This window comes from Exophiala viscosa (assembly GCF_022695815.1).
Source record: "Exophiala viscosa unplaced genomic scaffold EDD37scaffold_14, whole genome shotgun sequence".
In the NCBI taxonomy this organism is placed as follows: domain Eukaryota; kingdom Fungi; phylum Ascomycota; class Eurotiomycetes; order Chaetothyriales; family Herpotrichiellaceae; genus Exophiala; species Exophiala viscosa.
Genome location: NW_026944366.1, coordinates 559,647 through 574,286, shown reverse-complemented (window position 1 = coordinate 574,286; position 14,640 = coordinate 559,647). Strand labels below are relative to the sequence as shown.

General features: G+C 52.6%; 7 protein-coding genes across 7 annotated transcripts; 3 read left to right on the top strand and 4 right to left on the bottom strand.

Moving 5' to 3' along the window:
* Positions 1 to 996, top strand: EDD37DRAFT_188099 (calmodulin). The gene is made up of 2 exons (XM_062810050.1): positions 1 to 188; positions 236 to 996. The coding sequence occupies exons 1-2, from the start codon at positions 186 to 188 to the stop codon at positions 842 to 844; spliced, it is 612 nt and encodes a 203-aa protein (XP_062666050.1). The 5' UTR covers positions 1 to 185; the 3' UTR covers positions 845 to 996.
* A 392-nt stretch (positions 997 to 1,388) lies between these two features.
* EDD37DRAFT_675054 (L-lactate dehydrogenase) lies at positions 1,389 to 3,050 on the bottom strand (the record flags this gene model as incomplete). Its single annotated transcript, XM_062819531.1, has 2 exons — positions 1,389 to 1,727; positions 1,775 to 3,050. The coding sequence occupies 2 exons, from the start codon at positions 3,048 to 3,050 to the stop codon at positions 1,570 to 1,572; spliced, it is 1,434 nt and encodes a 477-aa protein (XP_062666049.1). The 3' UTR covers positions 1,389 to 1,569.
* A 187-nt stretch (positions 3,051 to 3,237) lies between these two features.
* EDD37DRAFT_187997 (uncharacterized protein) lies at positions 3,238 to 4,505 on the bottom strand. Its single transcript, XM_062810048.1, has 3 exons — positions 4,024 to 4,505; positions 3,761 to 3,977; positions 3,238 to 3,704 (listed from the first exon to the last, which is right to left on the bottom strand). Exons 1-3 carry the CDS (start codon positions 4,257 to 4,259, stop codon positions 3,426 to 3,428), a joined length of 732 nt encoding a protein of 243 aa, XP_062666048.1. The 5' UTR covers positions 4,260 to 4,505; the 3' UTR covers positions 3,238 to 3,425.
* Positions 4,348 to 7,065, top strand: EDD37DRAFT_188012 (uncharacterized protein). Its single transcript, XM_062810049.1, has one exon. It carries the CDS (start codon positions 4,752 to 4,754, stop codon positions 6,762 to 6,764), a length of 2,013 nt encoding a protein of 670 aa, XP_062666047.1. The 5' UTR covers positions 4,348 to 4,751; the 3' UTR covers positions 6,765 to 7,065.
* Positions 7,016 to 9,198, top strand: EDD37DRAFT_187990 (major facilitator superfamily domain-containing protein). Its single transcript, XM_062810047.1, has 5 exons — positions 7,016 to 7,193; positions 7,295 to 7,528; positions 7,580 to 7,769; positions 7,840 to 7,972; positions 8,031 to 9,198. Exons 2-5 carry the CDS (start codon positions 7,367 to 7,369, stop codon positions 9,157 to 9,159), a joined length of 1,614 nt encoding a protein of 537 aa, XP_062666046.1. The 5' UTR covers positions 7,016 to 7,193; positions 7,295 to 7,366; the 3' UTR covers positions 9,160 to 9,198.
* EDD37DRAFT_187978 (uncharacterized protein) lies at positions 9,198 to 11,214 on the bottom strand. The gene has a single exon (XM_062810046.1). The coding sequence runs from the start codon at positions 11,004 to 11,006 to the stop codon at positions 9,237 to 9,239; it is 1,770 nt and encodes a 589-aa protein (XP_062666045.1). The 5' UTR covers positions 11,007 to 11,214; the 3' UTR covers positions 9,198 to 9,236.
* Positions 11,215 to 11,277: 63 nt separating this feature from the next.
* On the bottom strand, positions 11,278 to 14,202 carry EDD37DRAFT_583456 (PalH/RIM21-domain-containing protein). Its single transcript, XM_062814436.1, has 2 exons — positions 13,816 to 14,202; positions 11,278 to 13,765 (listed from the first exon to the last, which is right to left on the bottom strand). Exons 1-2 carry the CDS (start codon positions 13,925 to 13,927, stop codon positions 11,373 to 11,375), a joined length of 2,505 nt encoding a protein of 834 aa, XP_062666044.1. The 5' UTR covers positions 13,928 to 14,202; the 3' UTR covers positions 11,278 to 11,372.
* Positions 14,203 to 14,640: the final 438 nt, after the last annotated feature.

The window sequence follows — 14,640 nt, the reverse complement described above, 5'->3', positions numbered from 1 at the left end:
ACGTCAACCAACATCAGCCACATTTTATTCACTCTTATTCTGTGGCAGTGTGGCGTCATCAATAGTCGCCTGTGCACAGTCACCATTTCTACCACAATCATCAATCTTCCAGCCATCCCACCTTACGTGGTTCAAGTCTTGGATGTGTACCACATTGTGCGCTCCAATGTTCTTCAACCTTGAAAATGGTCTGCGCCCGCCCAACTCATGGCTTGACCTTGCTGACAGTGTTTAGCCACCACGGAAAACGCCCGCAAAGGGTAAGGCCAGCGCCGCGAAAGGCAAGGCAGCAGAACCGCCAAAATCACGCCGCTCAAAGCTCGCCAAAGAGAACGAGATCACCGCAGAAGAAGAGGCCGAGATCAAAGAAGCATGGAACCTCTTTCGACTCGATGACGTGGAGGAATACGAAGATGAGAAGGAAGGAGTCATCCGAACCAGCGAGGTAAAGACAGCTCTCAAAGCTCAAGGCCTTGCTCCTCGTAGTCAATCGGACATGCAAGAATTCATCGAGACCCTTGATCCCGATTCATCTGGCTATGTTACTTATGCGCATTTCCTTGCGTTATGTGCCATTCAACTCAAGTCCAAGACCGACGAGGCCAAGGACGAGGAAGTTCAGACTGCCTTTGACCTATTCAGTCCCGGCCAGGGCGTTGCAGGCCAGGAACAGGTCATTCACGTGCAAGATCTACGGATAGTGGCGAAAACATTGAGGGAGGACATTAGTGACGATGTCTTGAAGGCAATGATTTTGGAAGCGAATGGTGGGCAAGGTATTGGCAAAGGTGTCAACCTGGAGGACTTTCGTGCTGTAATGACCAGGGCAGGTGTGTTTCAATAAGAGTCGGGGATTGGGAGGCGGCAAGGTGTTTTTGGGTGACTGGGGCGATGTCACTTTTATGGACTGAAAAACAAGGAGAGACTACGGTGACCTTGAATGGGAAACGGGAGAAGAGAGTAGATTGTCTCCACGACTGATCAGCTCACGATTCATGGTGAATCGTGACAGTAGAGATCCGTGGAAGCCTCGCAGTCAGATTTTTTGTCTGGCTGTTGACCGAGGCCTGGTACTATTCTAGCTTCCCTGTCCACACTGGCTCGTTCTGGGTGTATGGAAACGGCCAGCTCTAGCATAGATAGAAGCGATGAGAGGGCAATTGACGAGCATTCATCATGGGGAGTGTCGAGGAGATATCGCGTGTAGCACACCAGCAGAGCTCCGACAAGTCTTACTTCTCACATTATATGACTTCCTCGAGGACATCTCATCACGCAAGTTCCGTGTGTATGACGGGATCATTGATCGTAGACCCTTTCTCATGGTCATGTGTGGGAAACAAAATGATATGGCAATGAGCTTTGAGAATGAAGAATTGTTGAAGCTTCGCAAATTTTATGGCCAGTCAATAGATATTTTCTGGTGCCAAGCATGTGTTGTTTCAATTTATCTTTTAGGCTAGTGAGGCTTATAATGTTGAAATGGACGCGATGATGGTCTATTCTATTGTTTTGCTTTTGAATGTTTTCGAGTATCTGAGTCAATTCTACGCGCATCAGTCACAAGTGCTATAATCTAGCACGCTGCGGTTTTCGAGCCCACGGATGATCGTCGCTTCGGTAGATCAATGACTCGAGCTCTCCAGTGTTGACCAGGCCAGGGTGCGCTTGATCGAGGCTCGTGATTCCTGCAAGCTGCATAGCAGTAGCCAATTCCGCTTCAAGAACTATTCACAGTCAGCTGAGCACCAGGTCGGACAAGTCTTTAACTTACTCTTGATGACGTGTTTGACGCCCTCCGCACCATATGCTAGGGAGTAGAAGAATGGCCTACCCAGGCACACGGCGCTGGCACCCAAACAAATGGCCTTGAGGATATCGGTACCTCTCTGGATACCTCCATCGATGAACACCTCGAGCTTGTCCAAAATCTCCGGGCAGATTGCCTGGATCTCGAGCAGAGTGAGGATTGATGGCATCGCTGTGTCGAGCGCTCGTCCACCATGATTCGAGATGTATATCCCAGCACAACCACACTCAGCCGCCTTTCGGGCATCCGCGGCACACTGGATCCCTTTCACGAAGACCGGCAGACCCGTACGTTTTCGGATCCATTCGATGTCCTTCCATGACAGGTCCGGATCGACCGAAGACTGTGACGGTCTTTGCGCCGCTTCCACCTCCAACTTTTTGTTGCCTTTTTTCTGTCGTTCTCGTACCATGAACTTTGCATAACCTTCGCGCTTCGACATGACCGGAAGATCTGCTGTGACCAGGATACCCTGTGGACGCAATGCGCAGACTTGGTCAAGCAGCTTCTCCAACTCAGACTTGTTGCTGTGGGCATACAGCTGGAAGAAGAACGGGTGCCCTTGTGGAAAAGCTTCCACTATCTCCTCGATCGAGTACGATGCCATGGTCGGAATGATCATCGGATTGCCGCAGGAGCTGATGCCCCTGGCCAATGCAAGTTCGCCGTCTTTGTGTGCAAGCATTGCCGACGAAAAGGGACTGTTTAGAATGGGCGAAGCCCATTTTCGACCAAAGATCTTGGTTGTCAGGTCTACTGTGCCCACGCCGGTCAGCACTCGCGGTCTGAACCATATTCGCCGGTACCAGTTCTGATTTGCCGCTTTCGTGAGACCTTCTTCTGTCGACGAGTCGAGGTACGCCCACGACTTTGGTCTCAGTGCCGTCTCAGCGACCTTTTCGAACTCGTAAATACTGATGATAGAATCAAGGTCAGGCTTGGAAGGTGTTGCAATCTGCTCCGATCCATCCGTGTTGGTATCTGTCTTGGGCGCGCCTGCTTCGACAAGACCAATCTTTTTGGCCTCGCCAAGGTATTTCTCCACCAGATTTGGGCTGTGTACGTTGTTGTAGTTCTCACTCCCATCTTGGCCGAAGAATTCTTCAACAGCCTCACGTCCACCCGGATGCACAACAGCAAACCCGCTGAAATCCCAGACCACTCCATTCAGCACAATCCATGCATCGTCGTCCTGGTTGTGCTTGGCGACTTCCACAAGAGGAATCCGCGTCGCACTCATCTCAGCTGACTCTGCTCAGAGATTGCTTTCAGTCCAACGCCCAACGCCCTCTGCCTTACAGTCTTCGTGGTGGGAGGGAGATGGCAAGGCTTGTTGTTGGCATGGCGGTCGATGCGACGTTGCGAGATAAATAGGCGATTGCGGACATTACCGCTGCTCGGATTGACAGCGAGCCACTACAAAGACGCCTATCTCCAATCCTGACTACGGGTGCCTGGCTTGCTAATGTATGCTAATTTTGGTGCCCAAACAAGACATGCAAATCAACGTCAATTGTTGCTGCAGACCTAGCGGGCAATTTGCCCAAGCGTTGAACTTATCAACACCATGAGTCCGATTCTGCCTTCCTCAATTCGCGTCAGGTACAGATGAGTCTCAATTTCTGTTGTCGCTCAACGCTTTTCGACCAATTCTGACCAGATCGTCATTCATCAAGGGGTCCTTCTCGAAGCCATCTAACACCTGGTCAAGCATTGCAGCGGAAATCTCAACCACACTTATGCTGGGAACCGAAGCCATCCACCACAGCACTGTCGCCCTCAACCAGTGCAGCATACTGCCCGGCTGAAGGATCAGGCCAGGTTTAGCAACACTGGCATCGATCTGCTCTGGATGTGAGGCGGCAAAATTGAGCACTTGATTCTCCGTTTCCCCCTTATTCCTGACGTGAGCACGTGAAATCCGGCGCGCATATAGACAGGTGAACTCACCCGCATCAAGGAATATTGGGCCATGAATCTAGGCGTCTTGGTCTGATCTCGCTCCGCAGCTATACCACTCATGTAGAGAAAGCGAAACGGCGTAGACTTGCCAGTGCCGCGAGCGTCGAAGATGGCTTCCAGACCAGACATGGTATAGTCTTGACAGACACGTTTCACCACGTCCCAAGGCATATTTCTGGACTTGGTGGGCGTGATCGCAAGCGTCCTTGTCAAACATCAGAATCAATGCTTTCGTCAAAACAATAGCCTACCAGATACAGGCGTCTGCGCCTTCCAGTTGTTTCTTCACTTCTTCCGGATAACGATCAAAATCCTGCACCACTACGCTCTTCAGCTTCCCGGAGTCTGACTTCGGTCCTAGATTCTGGGGAACATCCACGGGACGCCGCGCAAGGGCCAGAACTGATGTTATCCTCGGATTGTTCAGGCTTTGGCGAATCAATTCTGTTGCAACAAATCCGGTACCTCCTGAGATGATGAGCTTCATGATCTCAACTGTAATCAATCTTTTCGTCGCATATGGCAGAGGTTCAAAGAAACGCGACGAAGCAGAAACGCATTGACGATGTTCTTCACCTAGTTCATGGCACTGGCCTCATGTCGAAACATGAAAAGAAGGAGGCCTGAATGCCAAGGAGGTCGACCGGGAGTAAGCACTTAAACGCCGGTGAGGTGCAGACTGCCTTGACTACAATTGTACTTCAAGGCCTCCTCTGCATGTAACCGGTCTGTGGCGGAGAGCGTCGAAGATATAGCCGATGCCTTTATTAGCGAGATGATATATCACCTCTCCTCTCCTGCTTTACATCAGAGGCACAGAGGGTCATTGTTGTTGCCGCGTGATGATCTCCCGGGCCGCGTCAGCCTTATCAGGTTTGATATGAGGGGCGATAACAACCAGGAAAACAAGGTACCTTCAAATATGATACGCAACCACTTACCATGTTAGAACGCTTCTAGAGAAGACGTCGTGGTCGCCATGGCTCTGTCACGACTGAGAAGCAGTCTGCACGTTTGGCTGAGCCTCCTAGGCCTGACCATAGCTGCACAACAGATTCCCCTCTCATCTAGTATTCATGAGCAGTCAAATCTCGACTTCACATCCTTTGCGCCTCACATCTTCTCCTCCCTTCGATATCTCTTGGAGCAATGGCCAAACACATATATACCCAATGGCCACTCCATCATACCCTGTGAGATTCCTGCCTACACAAATCTCTACCATGGAAGACGAGACGGACTGCTTCCCTCAAGCCCTGAATGGTTTGCATTCGATGCGGAAATGTCTTATGGCATCATGGGCTCGGACCGCAATTCGCATCTGCTAACGTACCAGAACGTGAAGCCAGTACAATGTCTCTACTTCGACGGTATGTCGGCTGCGCTGATGGGCAGTGGCCCACTCGACTCACAGATGGTATTCCTCTGTGGCAATACTACCTGCTCTCTCGGTGGTGACGACCCGTGGCATGGCATCATGGATGAGTACGCTCGTGCTGGCGCACTCTGTCACTGGGTACAGCAGAATGGACTGGGCGGTCTAGGCTGGGGGGTGGAAGGAATTGTGAGAATGAATGCTGGATTCGAGATGATTTGGTGCAATTTCACCAGTCCAAACATGCAACTGATCAGTCACGTCAATGTTACTGCGCCATTACTGCCGGATCGAACCAAACAGGAAGAGGTCCTGGGCGAGATGGCGTCAGTCGAAGATCCATCCACGGCTACTGACATGCTGGCCACACGTTCAAGCCCATCATCAACTTCGACCTCAGACATTCCGACGGGGAAACCAGATATGCCTTCTCCACCCAACTTTCGCGGCGGCGGACTTGAACCGTTCTTGCGGTCACAGAGTTTCGAATGGTACCGCAGCGCATCATGGCACATAGGCAGCTCCGGCTCGTCCATCGGCCGCCCTGAAGGCAGAGTCAAGCTCAACTCTTGTGGATTCCTGACCTACTATGAGCCAGTCCTCAAAGATTTCCACTCTGCATTCGTTGAGGAAGAAAGATCCCGCCTGAATCTCACAGCAGATGGGACTTGGAAAGGCCCAGGCGAAGATGGCAATCACAGCGTCGCTTTGAAAGAGCTCGCCCTCCGCCGACGATCGCACAACCTCGCCCAAATGACCAATCCCGAATCCGACATAATGAGAGATGCTGTCTTGCATACTCTTCGCGCCTTGAACCACTCCTCCTTTCTCTGTACGGGCATCGACTGGGTCCAGAAAGCCGTCGACGTGGCTGCCCGCTTCTCTATACCCTTGAGTCAAACCCAGCACCTTCTGTACCACCCTCCGACCGACAGAACCAACAACACCTTGATACAGGACTACATTGCAGCACTCCGCTCCAAATCACACACCATGCTCATGCCCTACCTGACTTACCCACTTACCGCCGCAGCACTGCCAGACATCAACGCTCACTGCACCACAAGCCAGACAATCGCCCTACAACGCCTCCGTGATACCCTTCTGCCAAACGAACGCTCTCTCCTCACCACCTTTGAGACCGTCCTCTCAGCCATCTGCAATACAACGCTGTCACTGGCTTTTGACGTCGAACAGGCTTGGCAAACATACTACCAGCCCAACATCTCCACGCCAATCCCAGACGACATCCTGGACACCCTTGTCAGGGACCACAGTGCTTCCATTTCCCTCCTTCGCGCCTGGCTCGGCTGGTTCCCGGATGACATGCAATGTGACAGCGTCTGTGCCGTGGACGAATTCTGCTTCATCCCCATATGGCCACTCATGTTCCTTGAACCGAGAGGAAGAGGTGGTCCTGGCCGTGGACCTGGCGGTGGTGGGCCACCCGGCGGAGGTGACGATGGTAGAGGACCGCCTGGACACGGCCCGCCTGGAAGAGGACGAGGTCCAGGAAGAGGGCCACCAGGCAGGGGAGGAGGCCCACCGGGAGGTGATCCATGGGAAGATATGGAATCCGAAATCTGGAGACCTAGGTGCATAAAGGTTTTGGATTGATCTCAGATCTGCTATATTATATATGCTGTTACTCCCGAGCAGCTCGAGGCGAGGCTGGTCCAGAGCCAATCATATGTCGCGACATATATCCGGTCCAACCTATCATATCTTTCCTTGTTATCAAGTACAAGTGTCATCCACCTGTCGGCTACGAGCGTACTCTACACCCTGAACAAAGACCATTCGTCCGCCTAGACGTCCTTCATTCTATGACGGATTGACTGCCGTCGGGGCAAGGAATTCGCATTTCCGCTGTACTCCGTACTGACACGCAGCAATGCAGGTTTCCTTGCGGGGTTGCTGCGCGGTGACGATGAACGGTGTCTCCCCGGTCGAATCCCATGTGATGTGTTGGTCACTCATGTTGGTCTTGCGTGTCCCATGCTCGGCCGAGCTTTTCGCTCAGTATGCTTCGGTCATCGACTATGGGTGAGGTGACCTCACTGTCTCTTGATTGACCAGCGGCTCTCTGCTTTGCGTGTTTGGCATTTATCGACTTTGGGCGGTGGTAATTGATTGCTAATTGTCAGCCGCAAACGAAACGGTATCGGTACTTCAGATAAATTGTTCAGTATTGCTTATCGTCGGATCAAACCTCAAGCATGGCGGGAGACGCCAATGTCACAGATATTCCGAGCGAGGCACAAACTCCAATACCACCAAAAGCCAAGAAGATATCCTATCTTAGTCTACCTCACAAAGGTCAACTCGCGATACTATGTCTCGCCCGAATGGCAGATCCACTGGCACAGACGTCCATTCAGGTATGCCTATGCACATCAGTGTGCTTGTCAAGCTTTAACCCGCCTTCCCAGTCATACATGTTCTATCAACTCAAGTTCTTTGACCCATCGCTGTCCGACGCTGCCATCTCGGCACAAGCGGGGTTCCTGATCAGTGCGAAAACCGCCGCTCAAGTATGTTCTGGATTGCTATGGGGTCGACTCGCCGACTCGGAGAACGGGGGAAGGAAATTGGTGCTTCTCATCGGTCTTGCCAGCTGCTGTGAGCCTTCATCACCCCCATCTCAGATCCTTGTTGAACGCGTAGGGGGCGAGGCTGATCATGAGAGCAGGCATCTCCTACCTCGGTTACGGTCTGGCACGAAGCTTTGCCGCAGCTACGATATTCCAGGTACTCGGGGGATCGTTGAGCAGCAACGTCGCATTGACACGATGTGTCGTCGCGGAGCTCAATCCAGAGAAAGCGTTCGTTGTTTCCATCTCGAGTTCTTCACGTTTCTGCATCGTACTGATCCACCATTAGATACCGAGCAAGGGCTCTCCTCCTGCTCCCACTGTTTGCCAATGCCGGAAATCTTCTCGGTCCACTTATAGGAGGCCTTCTCAGCTCAAACGCTAGAGATGCACCGAGTCAAGGGCAGTATCCTTACTTGGCACCAAATCTGTGCGTGGCAGCTGTGTACTTTGTCGCCGCTCTGGGCGTACTCTTCGGACTCAACGAGACGCTCGAAAGTATCCAGCACTCCAACGAAACGCGATTGCACCGGGCGATCAGAAAAGTCCAGCAATTCTTCTCCAAAGAGCCTTCGGAACATTACCAATACGCAGCAGTCCGGGATAATGACAGCGAGGCGGCCATGTCGCCCATTAGCACGACCGAGTCCAGCCCTGCCATCCCTAAGCGGCCCAGACGTAAGCGCAAGCTACCATTCCGTCGGATCTGGACATTCAACGTCGTTTGTACCATGCTTTCTCACTTTGTAATTGCTGGACATCTGGGCACCTTTTCGAGCCTGTGGGCGATATTTCTGAGTACGCCTGTTGGAGATGCAGAAGCTCGGCATCCTCCTTTCGTGTTCAACGGAGGTCTGGGCATGCTGCCTCGTGATGTCGGATTCGCCATGGCGCTCCTCGGGGCCATCGGAGTGTTACTTCAGCTCGTGGTGTATCCATTATTGCAAGACCGCTTTGGCACCATCCGGATTTGGCGCTGTGCTCTCTTGGTCTTCCCAATCGTCTACATCCTTGCGCCATTTCCCTCGCTCGTGGCATCCGCACCCTCACAAAGGGGTGACACAACTCCAGTACTCGTCTGGCTCGCGACCGCGGGCGTTATTGTGCTGTTCATTGTTGGCCGAACAGGAGTTACGCCAGCAACAACGCTGCTGATCAATGATTGCACACCGCACCCTTCTGTCCGTGGTACGATCCACACTACTGGAACCGTCGTCGGAAATCTTGCCCGATCATTCTTTCCCATTGGCGCCCTGGCTATCTTTGGACAAGGACTTCGCATCGGGGTCGTGGGCTTGGGATTCTGGTGTCTCATGGCGCTGGCGATCTTGTCGTACGTCGCGAGCTTGTGGGTCACAGAAGGATCCAATGGCCTGGAGATCAACCTTGATGACGAGGAAGACAGCGAGGAAGAGTGAACATCCTTGGTTTATTAGCCCGAGTATGCTACGGGAGGTAGATGCCCGTTGTCCCAGTGTCGAATTAATCGTCTCAATTATATAATATCGGTTGAATCCATGTTCCAAATTTCCACATGCGCAACGTCTTTCTCGTCGATCCTTCGTATCCTCCGCTTATACACGATCTCTTCGCGCGACGTCTCCGGGACAGGCGTATGTGACCCGATCGCACCTCCTTGAGAGATAGGAGTCTGCACAACCTCCTCAAAGACACCGCCAATTTCCCATATCTTGTGGCCCAGACCAATGTATCTCAACGCCGGGAAGTCAGGGACGCCACCGGCTGGACCACGTTGTGACAGGGCACCCTCCAGCTTCGACTCGTGCATACAGTCTGGTCGACTGATAAAAGAGTTGAAGGCTGCGACACGCTTTTCGCCATCCTCGCCTTCGAGCTTCGGCTGGAGGACACGGATAGCCCATAGCTTAGACAAGAAGGGGAAGATCAATCTCAGTACTCCCATGTCGTCACACTCGATCGAAGCGCTTAGTTGTGTGAGGTTCGGGCAAGATCGGACGAGTTTGGCTGTCAATGGCGCGGGGAGACACCATCGTGCCGGCAGAATTAAATGCTTCAACGTCGGACCGCAGACACCACAGATACCGTCGAGGTATAAGTCGCGCAAGATCGTGGTCGGCGTGGGCGTGCCACTTGATGTGCTGGGCGATGGTTCCCCAGGCGAGGGCGAGATGGTGCCATTGGTGGTACCCTCGGGCTTATGCCGGGCATTGATCAGATACAACCTTTCCATGCCTACGGCCTGGCTAAGATGCAACGCATGGAACTTGCTCACGTGGTCGACGCGAATTGACTTTGGGGGATGCTTTTCCTTGGCCGTGTGGACCATCCAGGTACGGTCGATGAAGTGCGTGGCGCTGCGATGTGCGGCCGCGTCGTCTTCATCTAGACCGAAAGAGTTCAGAACAGTGATGGTATGGCTGCCACTAATATCCATTACTTCTTCGCATTCCGCACTGGCTGCATCTGCAAACAGGTTATACAGGCCCAGCCGCTTGATGTGGAGTTGCTTTTTGGCAGCAATGTTCTTGCGGAGTATACGGGTCAAGTGGACCGATGGTTCGCACTCGTCTCTCATGCGAGGCGAGAAATGCATGTTGAGAGTCTCGAGTCTGTGGGCGTGCAGGAAGAATGTTGATACGTCGTCCGGATAACACAGTGGATCGTAGTGTGTGAGCGTGAAGGACTTCAAACCAGGAAGAGGGGGGATTTCGCTCGACGGCTGCGGAGATCTTCGTGCTGGACATCGCAACCATAAAGACTCCAGTCTGGACAGCTTCGCCAGACCAGCGTACATGTTTGGCTGTATGCGAACATTCAGGTCCCACTTGAAACTCTCGAGGTGTAGACACTGGTCTATTGCCGCCCGAACCGCAATGTTGAGAATCATGGTGCTCTCGGAGATGCGACTGGCTCTCGCATACTCTTCCAGATCGGCGACCTTGAAGTCCCCTTCCAGGACCAGTGACCGCACCAGATTCGAGACATGCCGGGTGACCAGGGCATTCAGGCCCATGGAGAACGGACTAGCACTGCCCAGCCCTTCGGGCATATTATCTCGATAGTGTACCGTACTGTGTGATTTCAGAGCGACACGCTTCCACAAGTGTGGAAGGGTCATGTAATAGAGGACCTTCGAGGTCCGACATAGCCGGGCGAGGGAGCCGACATCGTCGTCGAGGAAGGATATGATGTGTGCGACGGTGGTGAGAGGGAGGGCGTCGACCCCGAATGCGCCTTGAATTTCAGGTCCATTGCTGTATAGATGGTTCGCTGCCAATGTCATTCTGCGGCGGCATTGGTCGGACGAGGACCTTGAGCCGCAGCATTAGGTATGGCTGGTAGCAGACACGGACAGTGCGCAAAAGCTGCACAAGAAAGCCTTGAGTTGTAGGTACCCAGGACGGGTCGTGTTGGTTCAGGCAGAAACATCCAAAATAATGTTACGCATGCATACTACAAACCCACGGATTGGACGGTCTCAATGCCTTGCCCTATAACCCTGTTACTGTGGTCCAAATCATCGTTTCACGCATTTCGATCTGCTACGATTTAAGTGGTGTTCAATCGTATGTATATTCTTTCATTCAATTCCACGTAAAACATGATAAGTCGCTAAAGTCAAGGATTTCATGGTCACTGCTTACTCAGGTCACGTTCCTCCAGTGTTCCTCTCATCGCCGCCGTCCGATCCTGCCGGAGCCAAAGGTGGTCTTTCCAGAGAGGTTTCTGGCACGGCTGTGGTTGCGGCAACCTGTGGATGCACTGTATTGGCATCTTGGGGTCCTTCTTGCGAGTGTTGAGCACCCGAGGCTCCCTCTGAAGACCCCTGTTCTTTGCCATGTTCAGCCTCACCATTCCCCACCTCGCTAGTGACTTCCGCAATGGGCTCAATCGCGGACGAAGGTACGAACCCCGTAGATCGTGGGACGGTGGAGTTGATGCTGCTCGAAATTTGATTAGGGCTGATGTCTGATGGAGCTGACGTTGGCTGATGTCTTGCAACAGCTTGGCCTCCTGTCGGAATGCCGAGGCTGGGGATGCTTACCCGTTGCCGCTCGGATGCTGAGACAGGGCGACTTGCGAGTTGACCGGGTTCATGGTCTGGCAATACGTCTGGGGACCGAGTCCGACCTGGGTGGGGAGCCTGTACGAAGACAACGCGCTGAGCATTCTGCGGGCGAGCTTCCTCTTCCAACGAATCAGCCGAAGTCTCCGTGATATCCGCTTGGACAGCCCCGTGGTCAGGTGTCTCATCAGCCAAATCATCGGGAGACCATGTTCGGTCGCTGCCTTTTGGTGCTGGGATCACGGTCATGGGCAAAGCTCCAGCGGGCACGCTTCCTCGGTTGCCAAACCGATCTTTCTGAGACGACGCGAACATTTCGAGCCTGGTCCGCAATTTCAAGGTTCGATCGATTGGCGAGCTTCGCATCCCACTGGCATTTTGTGCGTCGGCCACCTCAGCGGGAGGTTCGGCTCTTCGTCGCTTGAAAGGATTTGGCACCCCTTGCCAGATATGGCGAGCGGAAGGCGCCTCCTTCCGCGGAACTGCCTCCAATACAAATTCCTTGTCGGCGTCCGAAGTAGTTGTCATCGTGTCAGACTGATGGGACTCGACTCTAGCGGCATCAGCTACTTGTAAGCGGCCAGGTTGATCTTGCCCGCCATGCTGTAAGGTGGGTGATGGGCTAGTCAGATTCTGATAGCGGATGGCGTAGACCGTACTGGCTGCACTCCCAGTATCACTTCGACTTGGAGGGGTGATGAATTGCTCCGGTTGCACCATCTGTGAATTGGTTGCGACATGACGGCCAGCATGCATCGCATCTTCTCCTGTGCTGATGCCATCAGGTGGAGCTATCCGGCGACGTTTTCGCAAGGGTAAATGGTTTCGAAAGCGCTTGTATCGTGAGACAACGGTGACTCCAAAAGATTTCTCTTGATCACCATTCTGGCCGTGATTGGAGCCCCGGCCACGCCAGCTTGCATCTTCTGAGGGCGTCATATTGAGCATTTCATCGCCGTCGAAGATTTCGCGTCCGAGGATCCCGTCCTTTTTCTCGTCTCGTTCCAATGATTCAATCCTTTCCACCCATTCCCAAACGACCACGCTGGCTGCCGCAGCCCCAACCCATCGAATGTACTCGCCCCATCCTGCCAGATTTGGCTGGGAAATATCCAACACAAAGAACACCACCGGAATAAGAACAGACATAAGGGCCAGCACAGCAACCAGACAAATGTTCTTCATCTTGGCATGCCAGAATGCAAAGCGTCGTTTCGACAAACAATAGTAAATGACACATGACGCATAGATCAAGGAGATTGCCAGCTCGAACAAGTAATTCAAGGCGGGAATGGCGTCTTGGAACTTGCGTGGTCTCGTTTTGGGACCACTGATAAAAGAGTCCAGTATGCTGAAGATGGTATCGAGTGACACCATGACAAACCCAAGCCATTTGATGACTACCTTCTCCTTGTGCCGTGGAAACAGTCGAATGAGTGTCTGTACTTGCGCCAACCACAGAAATGTGTCAGATATGATGCGGATGATGCGGACCTCGAGACTGTCGACGACATCGTCCACCAATTGGCTCGAATCCATATACCCCTGGTTGTACTGGTTTTCGGCGACACGAAAGGTGTCGGCTGTGGCGATTGTAAGGGATATGGCCACTGTGATGGCCGCAATCTTCTGCAATAGAGGGCGCCGTCCAACGCCCACCACTGGAGAAGATCCATACGATCCTGTTATCGCTCCTCGACGGCCCAGAAACCCAGACCCGCCACTCGTTCCTCCCCCGTAAAAGGTTCGTGGTGTGATGAAGATGAGAATGACAAGAACATAGCTGATGACGGTGGCAGTAGCAAGGGCGAAGACTTGTGGTGAAATTGAGGCATAGAAAGGGTCTTGAAAGCCAATCACAGATGAATTGCCGGTGGTGTCTGGGCTGAGTATAGACTGCGGGTCGTCGCAAGGTTGTTTGTACGTGACTCTCGCTTGTAAGGTCGTGGTCTGGTCATCACCGAAGATAAGTACGCCTGTCCGCATTTAGTTTCCCAGCCTGTGCTACATCAAATTCTTAACGAACCTCCACTGGGTAGAATGAGAGGTGTGCACCATGCCGTAGTCGGCACGGCCGAGTCATAGGTTGTCAACTGGCCCCAGAGTTGGCGGGCAGTGATGTGACCATTGTTGGACATGCCTTGATTATGTTCTCGTCACAGTAACTCTGCACAATTCCTGCTGCGACATGGTCACCGCTCGAGGAAAATCGGTTCGGAGGTGGAAGTCGACGACGCGCGGTTCAGGTCATGCGATCATCGTGATGAATGTCGCTTGCGATCCGTGGGAGTATATTGTGGTGTTTCAGATTGAATATATTAAATGTCGACTGATGAAAACTCGGCGCTGTGTCTTTACCGGAAAGACTTGAAGAGAACGTTGAGCACGGAGCGCATGTAGTAATGGGAAGAAGATTCAAGACGGGGTTGACGACGACGAATCGAGGGCGCAGTTGATTGATGGATTGCAGTGATCGACTGGTTGGCTTCTGTGGGGCAGCCATAACCATAACCATAACCATAATCATAACTATAACGCTCGGTTCGGTGGAAAATCTTTACTCAATATCAACACCAACCAAAGCTGTTGTCGCCCGTGCATGATGCTGTGAGGAGCTCAAATCTTTGGTAATATCATATGTTGACTTGCAGCTTCATGCTACGGAAGGTTCATCTGCTCTCTATCTGCACCCACGTGTGATATCTCGACTCATACAATGTGGATCACTGATGACCACTGTCATTTGTTGCAGGCAGACTGCAAGCGCCATCATCTTCATCATGCCAGCACTCCCGTTCTCGTTGCGAGTTGAGATGAAGCAGTGACAGGCGGGCTCCTGTCTGATGTCTGC

Bases quoted from the DNA above. Each gene is read 5' to 3' on its own strand.
- EDD37DRAFT_187997 (XM_062810048.1), bottom strand. From the start codon at position 4,259: ATGAAGCTCATCATCTCAGGAGGTACCGGATTTGTTGCAACAGAATTG. The intron at 3,978-4,023 runs GTAGGCTATTGT...ATGTTTGACAAG, and splicing joins GGCGCAGACGCCTGTATCTG to GACGCTTGCGATCACGCCCA. The intron at 3,705-3,760 runs GTGAGTTCACCT...GTCAGGAATAAG, and splicing joins CCCAATATTCCTTGATGCGG to GGGGAAACGGAGAATCAAGT.
- EDD37DRAFT_188012 (XM_062810049.1), top strand. From the start codon at position 4,752: ATGGCTCTGTCACGACTGAGAAGCAGTCTGCACGTTTGGCTGAGCCTC.
- EDD37DRAFT_187990 (XM_062810047.1), top strand. From the start codon at position 7,367: ATGGCGGGAGACGCCAATGTCACAGATATTCCGAGCGAGGCACAAACT. The intron at 7,770-7,839 runs GTGAGCCTTCAT...TCATGAGAGCAG, and splicing joins CATCGGTCTTGCCAGCTGCT to GCATCTCCTACCTCGGTTAC. The intron at 7,973-8,030 runs GTTCGTTGTTTC...ATCCACCATTAG, and splicing joins GAGCTCAATCCAGAGAAAGC to ATACCGAGCAAGGGCTCTCC.
- EDD37DRAFT_187978 (XM_062810046.1), bottom strand. From the start codon at position 11,006: ATGACATTGGCAGCGAACCATCTATACAGCAATGGACCTGAAATTCAA.
- EDD37DRAFT_583456 (XM_062814436.1), bottom strand. From the start codon at position 13,927: ATGTCCAACAATGGTCACATCACTGCCCGCCAACTCTGGGGCCAGTTG. The intron at 13,766-13,815 runs GTTCGTTAAGAA...AAATGCGGACAG, and splicing joins TCTCATTCTACCCAGTGGAG to GCGTACTTATCTTCGGTGAT.